The 23,587-nt window shown below is 43.1% G+C and overlaps 1 protein-coding gene across 2 annotated transcripts in view; it reads left to right on the plus strand.

Moving 5' to 3' along the window:
• arid1b (AT-rich interactive domain 1B) overlaps positions 1-22,570 on the plus strand; it is a 166,129-nt gene extending 143,559 nt beyond the window's left edge. The window contains exons 10-22 of one of the 2 annotated variants that reach the window (XM_062396981.1): positions 2,734-2,867; positions 5,178-5,281; positions 7,120-7,320; positions 7,797-8,012; positions 9,363-9,603; positions 14,245-14,386; positions 15,886-16,055; positions 16,752-16,884; positions 17,112-17,231; positions 17,325-17,400; positions 17,685-18,420; positions 18,612-18,742; positions 19,366-22,570. In XM_062396981.1, coding sequence (XP_062252965.1) covers positions 2,734-2,867; positions 5,178-5,281; positions 7,120-7,320; positions 7,797-8,012; positions 9,363-9,603; positions 14,245-14,386; positions 15,886-16,055; positions 16,752-16,884; positions 17,112-17,231; positions 17,325-17,400; positions 17,685-18,420; positions 18,612-18,742; positions 19,366-21,198 — 4,237 coding nt within the window. In that variant the 3' untranslated portion in view covers positions 21,199-22,570. The remainder of the gene's footprint in view (positions 1-2,733; positions 2,868-5,177; positions 5,282-7,119; positions 7,321-7,796; positions 8,013-9,362; positions 9,604-14,244; positions 14,387-15,885; positions 16,056-16,751; positions 16,885-17,111; positions 17,232-17,324; positions 17,401-17,684; positions 18,421-18,611; positions 18,743-19,365) is intronic. The other variant, XM_062396982.1, reaches the window with a different exon arrangement.
• Positions 22,571-23,587: the final 1,017 nt, after the last annotated feature.

The raw sequence follows: 23,587 nt of genomic DNA on the forward strand, positions 1-23,587 counted from the left end.
CCCACAGTGTGATAGTGGCCTTCTCTGATGCCCTTCACACATGTGGACTGAATAACAAGAGGAGAGAGATGGTTGTGATTGTGTGTGTGTGTGTGTGTGTGTGTGTGCGGTGTGTGCATTAGCGTGTGTGTGTGTGTGTGTGTGTTTAGGATTAGGGAATAAACAAAGGTGTGTTTGAACAATAGAAAAGTAGTTTTCTTTTTGAAGTGTGTGACCACACAGTGTTTAATTAATGCATTTCCAAGGTGTGTGATGATAGCTTTTCTGCTTTTCATTATATATATATGTTGTGTCTGTCTGTCTCTGTATGTGATGCTGTGTCAAAATTCTGTAACTTTTCAAGAAAACTCGGGTGAGAGTTTTCCAGCCCTGTTTCTTTCTCACTTTCTCCTCAGGCCACACCGAGACAACAAACTGAAAGAACCCTGGCCTTATGGTGTTTGGGAAGTTTGTTTATGTATGTGTGTGTGTGTGTGTGTGTGTGTGTGTGTGTGTGTGTGTGTGTGTGTGTGTGTGTGTGAATGTGTGTGAATGTGTGAGTGGGGGTATGTGTGTGTGTTCTCTCAGCTTATTCTCATGGAACAGCGATTACCTAGCTCTGGGGCCCTGAGCTGAAACTACCCCTACCCGGTCCACTAGGGACCCATGCAAACCCTACTCTGGCTTCTCGGGCCCTAGTTTCCCTCCCTCCATCTTTCTGTCCTTTCTTCCAAGGCCTCCATTCCCTCTGTTTCCATCCCTCCTCATCTTAACCCCGCTTTCTCTCTCTCCTTCCCTTCACTCACTCTTTCTCTCCCTCTCTGCTGCAACAGGATGCTTTTTTCTACCCCAACACAAAGGTGCCTGAGAGCAAGATGAATGTGCTGTGCCGTTTTTTTTTTTTTTCTTCCCCTGATAGCGGCACATGCATATATTAAGTGTGATTAAACGCTGTGCAGTGCCTCCATCAAGTGCTTTCTAATGGGCTTTTTTATGACATGAATTAGTCATAATGGGAGAGTGCCACAGTCGAAAAACCTCCAACCTCTGTTGTTGTTGTTGTTGATTTGGATGTTTCACTATTCACACGAGAGCTTGTGCTTATATTCCTCAAGGTGGGTGAGGGGTGTTTTTACATTATGGATGGATAAATGAGCTCCACAGGCATGTGGTATCTCTAAACTTATTTTTCTTTGCCGGCTTATCGTTTCTGTCTTTGTGTGGGGCATTTGCATGCAGAACACATTTCCACTCGCGAGAGAAGGTGCAGCAATTAAAAGGTAAATTTATTTCTGTGTCTTGACTCACTCAGAGCTTTATAGGGAACATGTAGGCAGCAAATGAAGGAGTCTATACTTTCCCTCATTATAGGGAAATGGGGCCAGATAAGTGTGGATTTGGTGCTAGCTTGTTTCTTTGCCATGGAGCTCCCCTGTGCACCTCGGCCCCCATAGAGGGATTACATATGTATCATCAGCCATGCTCTATGACTAATTACATCTGTGAGATGAGATTATGGGGAGGTTTACCAAGCCGATCCCTCCTCTTAGGCTATGTGTATCGGTTCCAACATGAGGTATTATGATTTGTGTCTTTGAGTGTGTGAACCAGAGAAAGATGCCAGTTAGGAGGGAATTGACTGACATAAATCCGCATAGTATTTTTCTTTTTGTCCACAATAAAAATCTGTGCTGCAATTTGTGCCAGATACTCTTCCATCCTTCCTACCTTCCAGCTCTCATTCCATCTTTTCCTTCCTTCACATTCACCCTTACTCCTATTTGACGTCCTCAGCTGTCGTCCTCAGCTGTCGTCCTCATTTCCTCTCCTCTCCTCTTTTCATCCTGCTGTCTCAGGCTTCCACCTGCTTTCACTTATTTTCTTGATCTTTTAGGCCTCTCTCTCTCCCTCTGTTCATCTCTGTGTCTTTTCTCTCCATCTGTCTCCCCTCTTTTTTATGTGGTTCTCCAGGAAATAATCTTGAGTCAGCAGGAGATAGACCAAATTGTTCCCAACATGGTGTTCCCTTTCAGCCTCCATGTCACAGGCTTTGGCCTGCATGGCATGCAACGAAAGACTCTGCCTTCAATCACACACACACGCACACACACACACACACACACACACACACACTATCACAGTCTCTCTCTCCCACACAAACGCACACACACACACACACACACACACACACACACACAAATGGCTAGCATTCAGCAGGTTGCAGATAAGCCCCTCTGATGTCACTTGCATCACCATGTGATGAGCTGCCTGAGAGAGGGGGGGGAGGCTGAGGGAGAGAGATTGAGCGGGATTGATTTCTCCTGTCACCATGGTAACAAATAACATGATCCTCTCCAAAAGCACACCTTAATTAGTTAAATTATGACTTGAGGGAGAGGGAGGCGGGGGGAGGGGGGGGGGGGCAGATTCGTGGAAGGGGAGAGAAAAGAAGGGAGGATAGAAGAGATTTTTAGTTTTTTCTAATGCTGCACGAATTCGTCAATCTTTTGGAAGAGATGTTTGCTGTATGTTGCTGTTTATTGTGACTTTCAGATACACACGCCATACGGTTCATACAGTAATGTCTGAGTACATACTGCCAGATATCATCTTTGTACGAGTTTGTGACTTCTGTTCTTCTGCAGTGTTCCTTGTTACACACTTATGTCTCCACAGCCTGCCATCACATTATGGAACTAAACCTAAAAAATCTCTTCAATATCCACTTCCCTCTTTCTCCTCTCTGTGTGGTAGGCAGGGCAGCTACCCAGGCCCCGGCATCAGCCAAGCAAGCACTATGGCCACCACCGTCCCCTACAGCCAGCCAGCAAGCAACAACAGCTCAGCTATGGGTAACGCACAAGGTCCAGCCTACATGCCGCCATCAGGTATTTAGCCCAGCCAACCTCCTTTCGTGGCTGATATTGTGCAAGGGTATATTTCGTGACAACAGCTGTGGTCCCAAATGCAGACTAGACACGAGGAAAGTTCCAATAAATAGTCTTATCCAAAAATCACAAAGGCTGAAGGGAAGAAAAACACGGCTTGATCCTAAACTCATGAAGATCACATCAGGAACACTGACAGGGGAAGATGTACTGGCAATAGGAAGGGGAAACATGGGGATTTAACACATGAGTATACAAGACGGAGGTGAAACTATTAAGGGAAGGGAAATAAGACGGAGAGTAAAGTGAGAAGTACACACAAGGAAAAACACTTCAAAGTAAAACAGGAAATAAAGAACTCAAAGTGCAATCATGGCTATTCTGTCAAGACAAATTAGCCTCTGGGTCCACGGCCAATATTTCGGGGCTTCCAATGTCGACAGCGGATATCCAGGAGAAGACTAACTGTGTGTTTACGTGCTCCTCGGAAGTTCCAATTTCCTGAGTTGTGAAGTTGTTGTTCCGACTTCGGTGTGTTAAAAATTGCAGACTTGCCAAGTTTTTGTTCCTAGTTGAGATGACGTTCACATGCATTTTCCCTACTGGGAATCAATATTTCAGATTATTGCAATATTTAAATGCATACAATTCGCTTCCATTCTCCGTTCACTGTTTACAGTCTGACTAGTTTCTTTTATCTGATGTATCGAACATTTCTCCACACAAAATACAAACAGTGATACTTTTTGTAGGTGTTAAGATGAATGAAAACCGTTAGCTTTCACCTACAGATTCTGCATATTCACATGAAAAACCTGGTTCTAGAGATTACCAAGATACAGGAAGATTATTAGTCTGTGACATAAAGGTCCATACAACAGAAACTATTTTTAAAAGATCCATAACAGAAACACAATTCCAAACAAATAATCACAAGTTCACAAAAAGGTCACAAAAGATAAGACACTGGGAATCAAGACAATGGCCAAAGAAATGTCAAAATTGGAAGCACTCAAATATTTGGAAAGCACACACCAGACAATGGAGAAATGGAGGTTAAATTATTTCAGTTTAACTTGACCCCGTAGATAGAAGCTGTCAGCCTCCTTCAGCCACATTCAACAGCTATGTATAAAAAGAGGCTGTGACTGAGTAAATGTCGATTTGAATAGAGAAGATCCTGTTGAATAAACAATCACGGTCCTCCGGGTTCATTTTAGACAGTATAATGGTATATTGAGTATATAGCAAAAGCAGCTCCGAATAATTTCCATTCAGAGACAGATACTTTGTCTTTAGTGCTGGCGCTTGAGTGAGCAAAGATGAATGTGGTGCATAGCTCTTTCTCTCAGCCCTTCACCCTGCTGCTTGTTGCTAAATGCACCTCGGAGTAGCACTGTGGCTCCAAAAATGAAAGGCATCTTTTATTTAAAACCAAATATCAGAATGCGTGACATTTGGAAAACTTCAAAGAAATTAGAGCGCCAAGGTTCCTCCTAACTCATCTGGTTTGCCCCTGGGCACTGGTAAAAAGCCATTAGTTGTCCCACTGTGCAGCAGCATAAGGGAAGAATACAGAGGAGAGCCTTGTATCCAAGGACCCCCTGCTTTCTGTTGATGAGAAATATGCAGCCTGGCTCTATTAAAATTAGTCCTAAAGATCTTAACTCTTCTTGAATTAGAAACCTCATGAAGGCACACAAATGTCTTTGAAAACAGAAACAATTCTCCCTGTCAGCCAGCGTCTCTTGAATGCTAACCTTCCCATTCTGTCACCACTTTTGAATATGTGCGAACATGTATGATTTCTCCCATGCCGAGGATGTGCAGCCAGCGAGAAGAGAGCACTGGTTTGCTTTTTTTGTGGGGGTTTTATCTCATTCTCTGTCTTTACTTAAGCAGCAGTCTTTTCAGTATCTTCCCTTTGCAGGCTCTAGACGGGCCTTGAGAAGAACCAAAAGAAAGAATGTAATATTTCAGCTGCAGAAAGACATTAAACCATTTCACAATGTCTGACTTTGTCTATGACATTATACGAACCATTATCTAGCAGCCTTCACTGCACACAAAGAAGGCACCACTCATTTAAAAGAATGTTAAAACATGTTGAATTGACCATACTGTGAAAACATTTAAAGCTTGCCCCTTCGTTCCACTGTGGTGAAAGAACACCTATTGTGAATTTGTTTTTAACAAAAATGATGGGGTTTATAGGAGATAGTTTTGCTACAGCGAAATAGTAAAAGTGCATGTTAGCATTTGTGAAAAGTTTAGTACAATCCTGTAACTGTTTTCTCATTCTTGGTGAAGGAGCCTTGGCGATGTCAGGAGACGGAATGATGAGCCCGGATGGGAAACCCAAAGCAGACGTGAAAGATGACACAGGTCCCGTCAACGAGCCTCACAAACCAAAGGTTTGACCTCCTTACCGTCTCTTTGTGCTCTTCTTTCTTTTTTCTCATCAATCTCCTAATGAAGCAAACCATATCTAATCAGCATTTGCTGCCTCAGCACAGTGGGCTGATTACTGTTGTTTTCCCACCATATTTAATGATTTGTTTAACATTTACCATTCCTGATGTTTTCATCTCTTTGTTTTTGCCCCAAGCTCTCTCTTTCTGCTCGTTAATGTCTTGGCAGCACAAGTTGTAAATAATAAAAGAGAGAAAGAGAGGGCTCGGCATCCGCAGTACACATGTACATACACACATTTAAACACAACACGGAAATGCTGTGCATACACACACACAAACACACACAGGCACATAAACATAAACACAGAAAGCTGCACTCTGGCCTTTCCACTTCCTCACAAACACACACCATCCTTCTCTTAAACACTACTTTGTCAGTGTCTCCACACACACACGCACACACACACGTATTTCTCAACTCACATTGCTGACTTCTCATTTTGCCCCACAATTGCTGCTCGGCTTGGCTCAGCTCAGCAACAACAGAACTCTGCACTATGGCCTTTTTTACTCCCTCCCCTTGTTTCTGTTTAACAACCTCTCTCCCACATAGACATACACATGCACGCACACAAACACACACACACACACACACGCTTACACCTCCATCACATCCACTACACCTCGTTTCACTCCAAATCCCTGTCTTTTCTTTGCTGATTAGGGTTGTAGGGCCTTTTGAATTATTTAAGGCAGTCAGAGCAGCCAGAAAGACCCCCAGTGCTCCCAAAAGAGATGATCTGTCTGCCAAGAGACAGGGAGAGATGGAGAGAGAGAGATGGGGGGGGGGGGGGGGGGGGTAGAGACAAAAAGAGGGAGGGGAAAGATAAGGTTTTGCTGACATGAGCATTCTGTACACAGACCAGAAGCTCTTGTCAGGCTGTCTCAGTCTCTTCACTCTCACACACACACACACACACACACTGTTTGCATCTAACTAGAAGTGTAGAGATACCAGAATGTGTTGCAATGCTGCTTTGCATTTCAACCTTAAAATGTACCTTAAAGCTGTAATATGAATCAATTCTAAAGTGTAAAGGTATATATTTTGTTGCCTCATGTTCTGACTCAAAATGTTCCCAACAATGTTAAAACACAGAGAAATCAGGTCGATTTTCATTGACAATGACGGGGATGACAACAACTCCCATGATCCCAAGCTCCTTCGTCATCAAACTAGGTTTTATTATTGCTTTGATTGCGAAACCCAGCGTAGCCCAAATTACAAATTGTCATTTAAACATAGCAACATTGCTTAATGGTGCTTATTACTCTCACTTCATATGAGCAGAATTTGGGCTAAGAAGGTTCACACGAATTGTTAATGACTTTATACAAGGATATTAAAAAGTGATTAAAGCCATGTTTGTGTAAGGTGGTTTTATAAAATGATATTCTCAAATAGTGAAACAAATTGTACAGATGTCAAAATCTTAACATGGAAATACTCAACAGTCGAACCTCCTCAAATATCGACTTGAATACTTTATTATTTGATGTAGTTTCCATAAACAGTTCTATGATCACACACACACACTAGTTATTTGAGGTGGTCTGCTGTTGCTGTCTCAGTAGTGAGCACAACATTGTGTCAAACTGAAACTGAGGAAGTGGAGGAAAAAAAACAAACAGAATAATTTTTTTGTCCAAAGATAATTGAAGTCCTTGGCTCTCTTCTTCTCTCTCTCTCTCTCTCTCTCTCTCTCTCTCTCTCTCTCTCTCTCTCTCTCTCTCTCTCTCTCTCTCTCTCTCTCTCTCTCTCTTTCTCTCTTCACCAGCTACAGGACGGTTACAGCAACAACAACAGCAGCAGCAGCAGCAGCTCCCAGCAGTGTGTGTCCCAGCCAGCGACACCAGGCGGTGCCTTGCCCGTGCCCTCCCCCCTCTCACCCAGCCCGGCCAGCTTGTCCTCCTACCACGGGGACGACAGCGACAGCATCAGCAGCCCACCATGGCCACTCAAGACCCCTTCTAGCCCCGTAAGAACGAGACACTGACACTGTTGGTTGGATGTGTGACAAAAGATCTGGAATTACATTAAAATCTAGGCACAAAGACCAAACCAAGGACAATAACCACTTAGTTTGATGAATTTGTGTGTGACTAGAGGATTATTGTGTAATTACTTGATCAAAAGCTGGTTGTTAGACAACCCAACTCTTTAGAAACCTGGGCTGAAGCCAGATGTTGCTGTGTGGGATGAAACTTTGTCCACCAGTTCAAACGTGAGGCATGAATGTGCAGTAAATTAACTTATAACAAAAAACAGACAGTGGAAAATGATCTAAAGAAGTGTTTATTTTTGCTTGGTCACTCATTCCACAGCAGCCTACATCAGAATGTGTAAATATAGGATGAAGCAATAGGATACAGCAAAGAAAACCAATAACCGTATAATAGATTCTTAAATCAAAGTTTTTCTCCTTTCCTTATTTCCTCTCTCTGTCCCTCTTAGAAAGCCAACCCTAACGCCTCCTCCCTCAGTGGGGAGCGAATCTCGCGCCTTTTTGAGCTGGGGCTGGAGCCAGAGAGGCGGGGCTGGGTGGAACGATACCTGACCTTCATGGAGGAGAGGGGCACGGCCGTCTCCCAGCTGCCCATTGTGGGCAAGAAGCCGCTGGACCTGTGGAAGCTCTACTTGGCTGTCCGTGAGATAGGAGGCCTCGCCATGGTAACGTATAGGCGACATGCTTAAAGATGATGGAGATAACAGATATGATTATAGTTAGGAAGTATTTTTAGCTGAACATAAAGTCACATTCAATAAAGTCCCTCCACTTTAATCATTTGCATTTGCTACTCAGTATTCTACAGCATATGCATTCCCGCAGCATGGCATATGGCGAGCTTGTAAATGTTAGGAGATGCTCGAGAGAATGAGATTCATGAAATATATCTCGGAGAACCTACAGTGTGTTCCTGAAAATGTCACAACACACAAGCTCTGAGCAAAACTCCATGGCTGTCAAAACCTGTGTGAATAAAAAAAGCACATAGAAAACATGTTAAGCTTTATGTGCTTAAATTGGCAGAGTTGACAGGAAGCCAAGAGAAAACAAGAGATAACATAACGCACACGACTACAAGTTTGTGGACACAAGAAGATTACACATCATATTCCACAACCGCAGGCTTTAATCTGTGACTATAACAGCCTCCGCTCTTCCACAACAATATGGAAACTACCTGCAGGCGATTGCAGCCATTCACCCATGAGAGCATCTGTTAGGAATGAGCAGAGATGTTCTGTAAAGGAATAAGTCCCGGCCTCTTCCAAACTGTTAGTTTGTTGAATCAGGATTTCTCCTAATTGGAATTTGTTGCAGTATTAAAAGCATGTGGTCCACATACCTATGTTAATATATAGTTTATTGCTTTTTGCTGTTAGACAATGCAAAAATAATTTGCATTACTCATGAGTGACCTACAGCCCTGTGGCTTTCGGAAATATACAAATATTAAATGTCCCCCTATAGACTTGATCATCACCTCCACCAAGGAGGTTATGTTTTTTTGTCTGTGTCCCGTTGTTTTGTTTGTTATTTAGCAGGATTAAGAAAAAACTGCTAGATGGATTACCACAAAACTTGGTGGAATGATGCGGTTCGAGTCAGAAAATAACCCATTTAATTTAGCTGTGATTCCGTATCAAGGAATTGTTTTAACTTTCTTTAACATTGTGAAATAGCATTTAAGTTGATTTTTTATAGAATATATTGGGCATGTTTAGTGGATGATGTTTATGAGTTTGTGCAATTTGGTGCAGATCGAAATAGAAATCTGGATCTAGTGAATTTAAATCTGGTTTCATGAGGGGCTGTTCGGCAGTTGTACTATATGCACTATACTTAGTGCAATTCTAGTTTGGATTAAATTTAGCAGCATGTGTTCAACAATACTCAAACCAAAATGACAAGTTTGAGGCTGATTCTACTTAGATACATCACCTTACCCTAAAATCGTACTGCTAGTCATTTAACGTCTCCATGCCTTGTCATTCTCCCAACCTTCAACCACTCAGGTAAATAAGAACAAGAAGTGGCGTGAGCTGTCCACCACGCTGAACGTTGGCACGTCGAGCAGCTTCGCCAGCACCCTCAAGAAGCAGTACATCCAGTATCTGTTTGCCTACGAGTGTAAGATGGAGAGGGGAGAGGAGCCGCCGGCGGACAGCAGCAGCAGCAGCGGCAGCGGCAGCAGCAGCAGCAGCGTGGCTGCAGGGGAAAACAGGAAGCAGGTCAAGATCCAGCCTCCGTCACCTGGTAAGGCCTGATATCAGAGCACTGGTTTTTTCCAAGGTCTCCAGTTACCCATCTGTCAGCAGCTAAACAACAGGTGCTGATGATCAAAATAAAGTAGTCAGGAAGCATCAAAGAAATGTGCATTCATGGCAATGTGGCTTCCAACAACACTCCAGTAAAGTCTGCGCAGCTGTGTCCAAAAACTCTAGCATCTTCGATGACTGGAAAGTGGCACAAATATTTAAATAATGATATCAAACTTAGTTTTTTATTGTTTATCAAGTGCAAATAAATAAATAAAATATTTGCAAGTGGAATAATCTTGTTCCTCATTGAAGGTTTTGTTATCAGGCAAAGTTGCAGAAGGTAGAGTTATTAGTTTGAGCCATGTCGTGTGAGCTGCTGTGCGAGCTTGCCAAGATCCAACTAAAAGGGTTATATTATCTTAACACAACATCTAAAAAGATTTAACAGGAAATCACATCATAAATCCACCACGTCAACTCCCTGAACCTCCTGTGAGACACTCGAGATAGCACTAACCACAGACCTCTGTTCCCAGATCAGATTTTCTCCTGATGTCTTAAAGAAATATGTGTATATAAGTAAGGGAGGGTGGTTTTTATTATTATTTTTATCATAATTGTTGTCATGTTTATTTGGGTCTGAATCGTATATCTTTATTTCACACATTTTTGAAACATTTCATTATATTAGGATTAGATACTGTATAATAGACAATAAAGTTAATGGACTGTGTTTATATAGTGTTTTTACAGTCCTATCGACCAGCTGGACCAATTTACAGAGACAAGAAACCACAGCCACACACACTCACCTACAGTCAAGTTTAAGTTTCCAACTAACCTAATCCCAGGCCCTTTCTACACGATTGCAGATTATTTTTCCTATGTTTAAAAAATCTGTCCACACGACCATTTTTACAAAACTAGGCCCAAAACTCTGTGGGAGGAAGCCGAATCCCCAGAGGAAACTCAAACAGACATGGTGAGGAGATATAAACTCCACACATTATTGGAGCTGAACCAGAAATCTTCTTCTTACCTGTTTACCTATGATTAGGATTACTATCCATCCATCCGTGACAATTTTCCTCAATACAATGCAACCTTATTGGATTTAGTTTGAGGCAACTGTTGATAAACCTCAACATGTACATGGTGGATACCACTAGGGCTTCTCTGTTTCCCCTTGAACAGTTTTAATTTACTGTTCGGCCGCTTAGTATTAGTTTCATTATTAAAAATAGCACCCAGGGATGTCATGTGATTACATGAACACAACTTAAAACCCTTAGAGATTAATGAACATTAACACTGTTTTGATGAGATGATTCTTAGTTTAATGAAGGTGAGCTGCAATGCAATCATCACTTGCACCTCAAAGCAGGGACTTGCCTTTATTTGATTACAGTGCTTGAGAGGTTAAGTAATATTGTTTTGTTTTTTTTGGTGCAGCAACGAAACACAAAGGGTGCTTTTTATTTTTGTTTCTGTATATAACCTGTTCACACTCTGTGTCTCGGTGCACAATTATGATGTGAGCGCCGGGAGCGGGGAGTGAACGAGTTGGAGCGATATGGAGCGGTGAGGTCACGTCTCTAATTTGCAGGGGAGATGAGAAAAATGACCCTGGCTTTTAAATAGAACATCTGAGCACTTCACCTGCCGGAGACACTGCCGATTGCTTTTCCTGGTGGGTGGGAAAGAGCATGTGCCTTCATTTGCATTCACACACACACACATGCACATACGTACAGTGAACATGAGCAACACAAGCACACAGTACGCTGTATATAAGCACACGTAAATTATAAGTCAGGCCTCTCTCATCTTCTCAAGGGGATCTAATCTACTCAGTTTGAGAGTCTCACATCACCTGATGGAACAATGCTACACACAGCTAGGAGGGTGTCTGCATTGTGAAATATGGAAAGGTTAATACATGTGATGTTTGGGCTGCTTTTTGGAAATGCAGTACTCAACTGTAGACGGCTTATGCTGCAACACTTTATAGTGATATTTTCTCCATATTTTTGGTGTCATCTGCGTATGTATTAGTAGGTGGTCCTCCTGACAGCTGAACCCCTTCGGTTTTGTAGTACTTATTCATGTTTTCTCTACAAGGCTACTTGTTAGTAGAAATACAAAACATACCTGTATTTGAAGGGAAATTCCTGTTACAACTTTGGTCTTACTTTCCGATATTTCTCACTATTCTTAGTATTGTCTTCACTCGGTTGGCTGCTTGCAAATGTAACTCAGCTTTAAAATATTACCGCGTGATTTACTGAGCAGGAACATCAGGAAATTAGAACAAATATAGTGAAATGATCATTTATTAACAGTTATGCTTTTTAAAGTCATCCCTCCTTTCCGAGGCTCTCCAGGGAAATAGTCATTATGTTTTATTCAACCCTAATCATTTAAACATTTTCACTTAAGCTTTTCCCTCCAATTGTTCAGATATTATAGCCACTGATGACTTGATAACAATTTGCATGTATCTGACTGCTTGTGTTTCTCGCGCCAACCGTAGACTGGATGGCTCCAACAGACTCTGTTTTTGCAATGTTGCTTCATCATTAAGGCCCAGCTTACAAAGATAACATATTCCTAATATAGATACAATTTTTATTTACTTATTTAAATTCATTTTCTTGATTTCCTGTGATTTATATCATTCAGATACTTTTTTACTTAAACACTGAAGTTAACATACAAACAATACTTGCACGGTCCAATTCTAAAACTTTCTCCGCTAATTAATTTATAAAGAGAAATCAATACCAAAGGTTCAAAAGCTAAAACAATCCCATCCCTTCCCTCTGTCTTGTTTTGCTCTCTGTGCTTCCCTGCTCCAAACTGTCCCACTGACACCGTGCCAGCCTATATATAGACTGACAGGCCAATGATGTCACAGAGGGAGCTTGTCCAGCGGGCTGGTGGGGAGAGTGTGTGTCTATGTGTGTGTGTGTGTGTGTGTGCAGGAGGTTAGGTGGAGGGGCATGGGGAGTGATTAATGAGAACTGGAATGTAGAATGTAAACAAACTCGACCTTGCCGTCACCTTTCATTCACAAACCTGGTTCAGCTGACTGACTTTTTTTTTCTCTTCCTCCTCCTCCCCTCCTCTCTCCCCCCTCCTCCCCTTAACCACTACCACCCGTCTGGATTATGTCACCCTCTGACACACACACACATACACAGGCACATGCGCACACACATCACACGTCTTTTTACCCACATCGCCTCCTCTGTCATTTTTTCCCTCTTTTCTAAATATGGAACAGAGGGCACTTAAGTTCGAGCTCCCCCTCTGTCTTCATAACCCCACCCTCTCTGATATTATGCATTTGTCCGTCTGCTCTCGTGCTCTTGAGGAATTGCGAATCTCTTAACCTTGTCTAACCCCGCCATGGTTTGGACTTTTCCACTCGTGCGTGAGGGTGTGCATTCATATTTGTCTGAAGTGGGGATGTCCCAGGAAGTGAAGAATCCTTAATGCTCCCTGGCCTCTCGTTGCCCCCTCTCCGTTCCCTCCTCATCGTCATGGGATAACCATCTCTCCCTGTGTCTGTCTGTCTCTCTCCCGCTCTCACTTTCTCTTTCTCTCCATCTCCTATGATATAAAGGCAGGGGGTATCATTGAATTATTCAGAATTTGCATGAATTTTTAAAGCTTAAGTCTTTCTTTTTTTTCTTGTGAAAACGTGCTGCGCGGGGAAAGGCCACTGAGGCTATTCCAGAGAATGCCTTCTTAGCTAAATGCTCATTAGTATACTTTCATATTCTCTCTTTCTCCGTCTTTGTCATCTTTTAGCCGGAACACTCCACATTTTCCATTAAACCTGCTTGTGGGACTTTGTATCCCTTGGTTTTAACTGGCAGGATGGGATGGGATGGGGGGGCGGGGGGGTCTTTGTGGGGTGGGCTCAGCACTCCATCATTTTCTCGTCATCAGAAGCGAGAGATTCACAGAAATATGGTGTCATAACAAGAGAGCACACTAACCCAGTGTTAACCTCCAGTTTGGAGTCTGTGTGAGGTGGAAGTATCTTTCCTAGGAGGAAGTCATCAGCACCAGCTTCCTCAAAGTCCTCACTCATGCATTATTTATGGGATGTTTGCTTAGGTATTAGCATTGATTTTACCATAATGGTAGATATATATATATATATATATATATATTTGTACACTATATTTTCTTCAGATACATTCATGCCCCCAGCTCAGGACTCCACATGAACCCCTCATCCACCCGATGGCAGACATAAATAAAAACAGCTCAGGCATCTTCAAACAGCTTCCAAATAAAGAGCTGGAGTGGGCAATTTCCCTGGAGAAATCCCTCCCTTCTCTTGTCCTCGCTGCGTCCTCTCCTCTTCCTCTGCTGGCCCTTCTTTCAGAGTCCCTCCATTCCCATCTCCTCAGCCCTCATGTCGGATATTTGCTTAGCCTCACTTCTCATGTCAGTGCTTTGGCCCTAAGTCCAGAATTATCTCCCTAATGCAGTGCTGTGCTGCCGCTATAGGACCACTATGGGGCGGGGGGTTTAGGACTGAATGTGTTACCGTTTTTTCACAATAAACTTGATTTATGATTTGGAAGAATAAGAACGCGACTTCTTTTCTGTTTCACAGCAAACTCGGGCGGCTCCCTCCAAGGCCCACAGACACCACAGTCGTCTGGCAGCAGCTCCACAGCCGAGGCAGCAGGTGACCTGAAACCCCCCACACCAGCGACCACCCCCCTGGGACAGGTCACACCGCTGCCCCCCAACAGGTAACACACACACATGCTGCACAACTCTGCTGCTGTTGCTACCACAAGTATCAACACTGGTACTGTTCAGTACAAATTATTATTATTATTATTATTATTATTATTAATAATATATAACATCACCCAAGCAGTTAAATGTGAGGGTCTCCATGAAGAGGAACAGCTTAAATGAGATTTAAATGAAAGACTGTATTGTATTTTCTTGCTCTTTATATGATAATTAAAAGTCTCTTAGTTTTCAGTAAAATGTCCTTCACGGTGTTGGATGATTATGAATCATGACAGATGTGTCTGCAGAGCCTGGCAGAGGAGACCCCATTCTGTTGTTTGCTTTGTTTGTGATGTTATGTGAGAGACATACATGACACAAAGAAAATGATGAACATTGGCATTTACCTTAATATAGTTTGACGTACTTGTCAGGTTACTCTACACTTTCATTAGACAACATTTGAATGAAATAATAAATATATTATAAACTTGCTTTAAATTGAATTGACAGCCACAATAATTACCAACTTAAAATATCAATCAGACAAATTATGTTCTTAAAATATGATGCATTGTTTGAGATAAAACTAACTTACAGCCCATAAAGTCATTAAAACCTGTTTGACTATAACAGATATAAAAATCCTGCTAAATTCTACAGTAATGCATCTGTCATTATATTTTAATTATATAGAATTTTATTTGAGGGAGGTCAGATTACTTTGGTTTTGCTGCTAAAGCTTTTATTCTTTTACTGAATGCATTTTTAAATTGAATATACAACAAACTACACCCACTACTACCTATGACAAAACTACTAGTACTTTTTGACACGAGAAAAATAAAATAGTTGAAGGAACTCTTAGTCAGAATCACATGAAATGAAAGGTTTTTCACCTTTAATTAACAAGTTACTTTAACATAATAGCAAACTTTAAAAAACACTTACTTAATTTGTGCGTCCCAAATTGAAGTAATTATTTTAAGTTGTAGGTGTGTGTATTTCATATCAAGATTAAACATCCGTAGTTTTAACATTTAAAAATGACTAAGACCGTGTCTGAATTCACTCACTACCCACAATACTAGCCCCTATATAGTGAGGTTGCCATTTTATAATGCTGTCCCAATTTTTGTGAGAAGTTATATACTAATGGTCACTATTAAAACAGAAAAGCCTTCATTGAAAATAACTAAGTCGTATTCTCTGTTTATTCATTCATTCACTCAGTCTAATAAGAACTGACCAACATAGATATTACATGTTTTGAATGTGCAGCAATCACATACAGGCAGAGACAATTTGTGGTGTTATTTTCATTGTGGGGGGGGGGGGTGAATGAGTGACTGATTTCGGTCACAACATAAACAAACATTTATTTTTCAGTAATTAAAGTATTGAATGTAAAACCAAGCTCCTTACTTCACAATTCATTCCTTCCATGTTTTCATTCTGTCCAATCCCTAATCGGCGATTCCCTCATACACTACCTTATCTTTTTATCCAGGAGTAGTGTGAGCGTACAGGACCCCTTCTCGGAGGTGAGCGACCCGGCCTTCGTAAAGCGGGCTGCCTCCCTGGCCCCCTCAGCTCCCTACCAGCAGGGCCTCAGCATGCCTGACATGATGATGAGGATGCAGTACGACGCCAAGGACCCCTTTGCCGGGATGAGGAAGAGTGAGTGAGGCACACGCTGTGACACCCTTTCACCCCCACGCTAAGGCCTGGACCTGTTTTATGAAAAAAACTGTTTTAATCATGAAAATGTCTCATGCATCCAAAAGCCATTGTTCTTTCGTGTGTCTCGTTTAATTCATTGTCTCGTCGCCATGTTGTCTCAGATCAGGACAGATGTGTGTGTGTGTGTGTGTGTTTTTGCTGCTAGAACTATGAAAGGAGCCGAGAACTGTTTGTTACACCACACATCCCTTTATTGAAAAACACACCAGCCCGTCTGACGTTCGTGTATCTTAGCCTTCGTCTCATCCTAACTTTGTTTGTTCTTTTCATCCTCCTCGTTTTCAACCTTTCATCCTCTCCATCCCGCTGAGAAGCACCTGTTTTGACCAACTCATGTGGTTTAGTTTTCAGAACAAACGGCATTTTTAGAAAGGAATCGCAGCTCCTCTGAAGGCTGAAGAGAATGGAGTCTGAATGAATAATATGGTGGATGTTAGCTGCATAACAACAGTTAGAGTTAATCATGGAACATGGCGAATATTCATAGAGGAATGCTGCCATCTGCTGGTTAGGAGAAGAAATAGTTTGTGCTGTTAAAGGTGCAAGTTGCATGCCTTAAATGTAGATACATTTGTGTGTGTTTTCTTTTCAGTTTTGTTCATGATGTTGATATTTTGCCTTCTTCCTGCACAGTGGCTGGAGCTGATCCCTACATACCAGGTCAGATGCCTGGTGGTGGTCTGCAGGACATGTATGGCCGACCCCCATCATCTCTGAGCATGAGCCAAAGATCACAGTATTCGTACGGGCCAGGCTACGACAGGAGGTAGGTTCACTGTCCGCCAGAAGAAGATGGTGAACTTCAATAACCTATAATATATAATATAATATAACCTATAATATATGTATGTATACTGTATATACCATGAGCCATGAGGCCTGCTATAGTGTTGTTTTTTTGGTTTAATGTGCCTAACAATGTGTTTATAACAGAATTTAAATCAGTGGTGTGTTGTGAGTTATATGAAGATATCCCTGTTGTGTGATCCTCAGACCAGACCATGTGATGGGGATGGAGGGGAGCATGGGTCCCCCTGGGGGTCAGAACAACCTGGGGCCGTCCAACAGCGAGGGCAGCATGTACTCTGCCAGCAGATACCCTTCACAGCAGAGGTCAGCATCTGCGTTTTCTCATAACGAAAATGTGAGGTAATATCAGATATCAGTAAGTGATTAACTGTATATCCTCTCCCCCCTCTATTTCAGACACAACGGCTACGGTCAGCAGTATCCCAGCGTGCCATATGGGATGCATCCATCTGGGATGTACCCACAACAGCAGGTGAGAGGCAGCTCGCACCTCTGACTGTTAGATGGAAATACAGTAGTCTTACATGAGACAGTCTAGAAAAACATCCTAAAATTCAACCGATTCTGAACTAAGATAATGAGATAATGTTAAACAATGTATGAATTCTTTATAAATTATTTAAATTTTGACTTGCGGAGTTTGATCATGTTCATGAGTGTTATCAAATATGACCAAGGTCATACAGTGAGAATAAATCTACCAGATCAGTGATATTAAAACTACTAACGAAAATATATCTGATAACTCTGCTTCAGCAGGGCTACAAAAGGCCCATGGACGGTATGTACGGCCCCCCACCCAAGAGACATGAGAGCGAAATGTATGCCATGCAGTATGGTAACCAGCAGCCGGACATGTACAACCACTACACTGGTGGATACTCAGGCCCTGAACACAGAGGCTTACAGGGACAGTTCCCCTACCCTTACGCCCGCGACCGCATAGGCCCCTCAGGACAGAGCCAGCACAGTTTGATGGGCGGGGGGCCCACTCCCAACCAAGGTGCTGATGGGCCCAACATGTGGCCATCCAGGACAGACCTGGGCTATCCCTACCCCAACCGACAGGGGCCGCCCTCTCAAATGCCACCGTACGGCTCCATTGGTAGAGATGACATGGACGGGCGGCCTGGGCAGGAGCAGTGGCACCGTCAGTCTCCCTACTTGTCGTCAGCAGGTGGCATGCCGCCCCTGTCACGGCAGCCATCGTCTTATTCCAACTCCCCTTCCATGGCCAACCACCTGCCCAGAGCACCCAGCCCAGGGGCCTTCCAGCGCTCCCTGGACTCTCGGATGTCACCCAGCAAACTACAGTTCATGTCGCCCATGAAGATGAGTAAGCCTGGGATGGCCATGATGGGCTCACAGGGCGGTGGATCCATGGGTCAGTTTCCTCCCAACCTTAGGAGGGACCTCAACTACCCACCAGGGTCAGTGGAGGCCTCCATGCCCATCCTCAAGCCCCGTCGCAAGCTCACCTCCAAGGAGACTGGTGAGTTGGATTCACATTTAGTAAATTCAGTACAGTATTTTGATGATCCAATTAAGTACATTAGTTCAGCAGCATATCTTAAAATAATTTCAATGATCTATTCTCTTCAGTGTCCCTTTTATCATTTGGACAGTCTGATCATTTTTTATTCTCTCCCTGGTTCTAATACATCCCACTGTTTGAAACCCCAGGAACGCCTGAGGCCTGGCGCGTAATGATGTCTCTGAAGTCTGGGCTGCTGGCAGAGAGCACATGGGCTCTAGACACCATCAACATCCTGCTGTATGACGACAGCACCGTGGCCTCTTTCAACCTCTCTCAGGTAAAACCAGTTTGATGGCTACACCTTGCTTGCTGACTGACAGACAAAGAGATCTGTTTAGAGATCTGTTAAGCTCATTGGAGCATGCTGGGACAGGTAGACCAAAATGTTTCACTGATTGAACCCGTTCAGATCTGGTATTAACATCCATCCTGAGTGATATGATTACAAGCTCTAAGTTCAGATATGAATCCATCCTGAACACCTTCTTGAGATCCGTTCACTACTTTTGGAGGTGTCGCTCTCTTCTGTCTGTTCTCTCTGTCTGTCTCTGCCACAATCATTACATATGTGATTATCTATGTAAAGCGGGGAGTGAGATCGGAACACACGTGGTCACAGGTGACAATTCAGGACACATTTTAATAGCAGGTCCAAACAGTCAAACTTAGAGTTGTCCACTCGTGATCCGATCTCTTAGGACGTATATTAATATCAGGTGTGATGAACAGGGCATTTAAACTCGTAGATAAATCTTTTCTATAGTGATGTTCTAAACAATGTATTTATATTTGATGTGGAAAAAAAATATTTGATTTTGAATGTAGCATTCACCAGCACTAATCTAATACCCTTCTGCTTCAATTGCTGAAACTGATGATATGTTATCTTTGTCTGAGCAGTTACCTGGATTCCTCGAGCTCATTGTGGAGCACTTCCGCCGCTGCCTGATCGAAATCTTTGGGATCCTGGAAGAGTTTGAGGTTGGAACTGTAGCTCATAAAAACTTTTTGGATCCTCCTTCTAACCAGAAGGAAGAAGAACCCATCCCTGAGCAGGAGACGGACTCTGCTGTTCAGCCTGAGTCAGAGCCAGCCCCAGCAGTAGAAATGCAGGTGGAGCAAACGGGAGGCGTCACAGAGGAAGCTCCGACCGCTGCTGCAGAGCCCGAGTCTTCTGTGGTGAACGGTGAAAAAGAGGAGTGTGAGGCGAGCAGAAAGAAGGAGGACAAGAACAAGGAAGACAGAGAGAAAGAGGGGAAAGAAAAAGAAGAGGGTGAAAAAGGAGCAGAGAGTAAAAAGGAGTCTACGGAGCAGCCTGTCACTGAGCTACAACCTAAACCTCAACAAGCCAGCAAATACGATAAGCTCCCCATCAAGGTCGTCCACAAAGAGGACCTGATTGAGGACATGACAGAGCGCTTAGGTTACGTCACTGAGTTCACCAGTGGGCTGCTCCACTGGCAGGCCGGGGGCGGCGACTCCACCGCACACATCCAGACACACTTTGAACCCCGGCTTGCTCCACCTGCCAGAGTGGATGAGAAAACAAGAAAGGAGGACAAGCAGAAACAAAATATGGAGGACGGGAAGAAACAACCACTCCAACGTATCACCGCTACCATTGATGATGTTTTGTGTGCTCGTGTTGACGCCCTCTCTTACGCCCACCCTGCACGCTCCTTGCCATCCTACCCTTTCCGGGTGCATCCGGACGGGGAGCTGGACCACATCACCCTGCTTGAGGATGAGCCTCGCTGCCTGGACGAGGCTCCGCTCTCCACAATATGCGCCTGGCAGGAGTCACTGTCCAAGCGGTGCCTCTGCGTCTCCAACATCGTCAGGAGCCTGTCATTCATCCCTGGCAACGACTTGGACATGTCCCGCCATCCTGCACTGGTTCTTCTCCTGGGCAGGCTGCTCCTGCTGAAACACCAGCATCCGGAGAGGATGAGGTTGCCCCCTAGCTACCAGAGAGACGAACAGCGCGAGCAGGGGCTGTCAAGTAGCAAAGAAGAGTGGTGGTGGGAGTGTCTGAGTCTGCTCAGGGAGAACGCCATGGTCACACTGGCCAACATCTCTGGACAGCTGGACCTCTCCACCTTCTCAGACACCATCTGCCTCCCCATCCTGGACGGCCTCCTCCACTGGATGGTGTGCCCCTCCGCTGAAGCCCAGGACCCCTTCCCGTCAGCAGCGCCCCACTCCCTGCTCACTCCTCAAAGGTTGGTGCTGGAGTGCCTCTGCAAGCTGAGTATCCAGGATGGCAACGTCGACCTCCTGCTAGCTACGCCGCCCTTCAGCCGACAGGAGAAACTGTTCACTGTCCTTCTCCGTTTCGTGGGACAAAGGAAGGCACAGGTGTACAGGGAAATGGCGGTGGCTGTCCTCTCCCACCTGGCACAAGGAGACCCCACAGCAGCACGTGCCATAGCCGTGCAGAAGGGCAGTGTGGGTAATTTGGTTGGTTTCTTGGAGGATGGTGTTAGCATGGCGCAGTACCAGCAGAACCCTCACAGCTTACTGCACATGGGGCATCCCCCTTTGGACCCGCCGAGCATAAACATGATGTGCAGGGCAGCCAAAGGCCTCTTGGCTATGGCTAAAGTGGAGGAGAACAAAACGGAGTTTGCGCTGTACGAGAGCCGATTATTAGACATCTCCATTTCCTCTGTGCTCAGCGCTGGAGTGGTGAACATTATTTGCCAAGTTCTCTTTCACTTGGGGAAATTATGACAGGAGGAGAGGCAGGACTTGTGTGACCGACCCTGACAGTGTACGAAAAATTTCTGTGTTTTTCTATTTTTATTTATCGAAAAGACAGAAAATGTTGTTTTTTTGTTTTTTTAAAGGAGTATCCACATAAACAAAATATATATGTAAAGCATCTGGGCCCTGTTAAAAAAAGTGGGTTCAGGATTTGAAAGCTCAGTTTAATACAAATATTTAATACTTGCTGGTGTCGGATTGCTACGTTTAATTCTTTTGTTTTTTTGGCATATTTGTTTCTGTTTGTTTACTTTTTCAGCCAAAGCTGCCACCAGATGTTGGTGCTGAATTACATGGTTCCTTTTGAGTCGATGAGTCATCAAGATGTTTTTCAGTTTTATAAATGCTAATATACTCATCAACATTTTGTTAATGGAGAGTATTTATTTAAAATGTGACACTGTACAGTAGTTGAACCTTTTTGCCAACAGTTGTGGGGAAGAGAAATGCTGACTTTTTAAAATGAAATGTATATGTCTCCATCGCTGGAAGATAAAATTGTGCAATAGGACTCGAGCAAGTTGTCCGTTCTGAGAACCAGAAGAAATGTTAAACTGCAGTGTGTGCTTTAGGCCATTAGGAGGCAGCATTGCACCAGCCAATCAACATGAGAGCAGCGCGTCTGTCAGAGGAAGAAGTGTCTAATTTATCAATCATAGCCTCAACAACTTTCACAGAAGAACTTTGTGTTTCCTAAGCACTTGTGTCATGTCTGTATTTTTTCATCATTGTGTATATAAACCGTTGTACAATGGACGCACATGATTCTTTCAGTCTCTATCAAGCATAGCAATAGATGGGACTTTCTGACTAATATAACAAATGCTTTTATTGTTGGTAAAATTTGTTATTGTTATTATACATATTTTGTTAATGGGGTCAAATATTTGAACATGGCAGATGTAACTGATGTTTCAATGTAAAAAAAATCCTGTATGCATTGTATTATAGCTGAGAAAACAATCGCTTTGGTAATCAAACGTGGCAGTGCCAGGGTGAGAGGATCTCTAGGAGAGGCTACATAAGCAACCTGTACACATTTCTGTTTGTTACTGTCCTCCATTCATGTCTATGGGCATATTTTTTTCAATCTAGATAAACGCTCTAAAAGAAAAGTCTGAAAAGACCATTCAAAATGTCCTGAAAGCTCATTGTAAAAAATCAACTTGCCTTTTTTTCGTATGACTCCATGTCTCTCTTTTATTCAGTATACACATTTATACTCTGTGCTGCACATGTCACAAAATAAATGTACGATGAACATCGTTAAACACCGGAGGCGTTGCATTATGTCCAGACAATCTTAGGCCAATAAAACAAACATCAACTGCTTATGTGACCTGCCTGTTATTGATTTTCATTCAGGATGAACTGCCCACTGTCACTACAGTGACATTCCTCCTTCTCTTCACACACAGAAGTCCAGAGGACACTTGATAAGAGAACCGGGCTGTTTTCTGTCTGATCACATTATTTGCATCAGTGCAGATATTTCACTGAAAAGACAAAGTTGCTTCTCAGGAGTCAGGAGACACCTGTGCATGTTCAGAGTCCTTCACTTTCAGCTCTGATTTCCTACAATCCTTATTAAATGATATACATCATTTGCGTTTAGGGTGTTGAACTGCTGAATTAGATACTCCTATAATGAATAATTGAGAATATTAACCCTGACGCTGTTAATGTTAATATTCTTAATGACAATATATTTGTACAGTTATCAGCATTGCTGTGCAGGTGATGAGTGATGGAGGAAACAGGTTTATTACGTTTCCACTTCAACTGTGTCCAGGACCCACTCCCTGTTAAACCCACTCTCTCAGATTGTTCCTGAACTACATCTCGCTCCGGTGAGAAGACTCTTTAACCTTATGACTGAACAGCATTGTCAATATTTAGTTTTACCTTCGATAACTTAGATTTCTCCGAACTAATGACGTTGAATGCAGCCATCAGACACCAGACGTACAGGTTTAACCCACTTATTCACGACCCGGCTACATTCGTGCTCGTGTTGTAGTCTCGGTTCTGAAGTGCAGCGCTTTCATCACCGTTCTCCTGGGACCACGAACACAAGCATCAGTTTTAATGATGTCGTCATTCACAAAGAGGTCAGTGATCTCTCCCCCCCCCCCCATTCTCTGCATGTGGACAGATCAATACACTTCCTCCTCATGGATTCTCTTTCTTCAGAGAAACGATCCAGAGCATTCATTAGACCTAATGTCAAAAAGAATGTTGATATTATTTCTGTTCTGTGTTTCTTCTTTCATCACAGCACATCACGCTATATTCTTACATTTGTTATAATGTTTATTATAATTTCAGAACATGCTTTATTAGTGGGTGGTTCTAT

Source organism: Platichthys flesus, chromosome 10, assembly GCF_949316205.1.
Source record: "Platichthys flesus chromosome 10, fPlaFle2.1, whole genome shotgun sequence".
NCBI classification, from domain to species: domain Eukaryota; kingdom Metazoa; phylum Chordata; class Actinopteri; order Pleuronectiformes; family Pleuronectidae; genus Platichthys; species Platichthys flesus.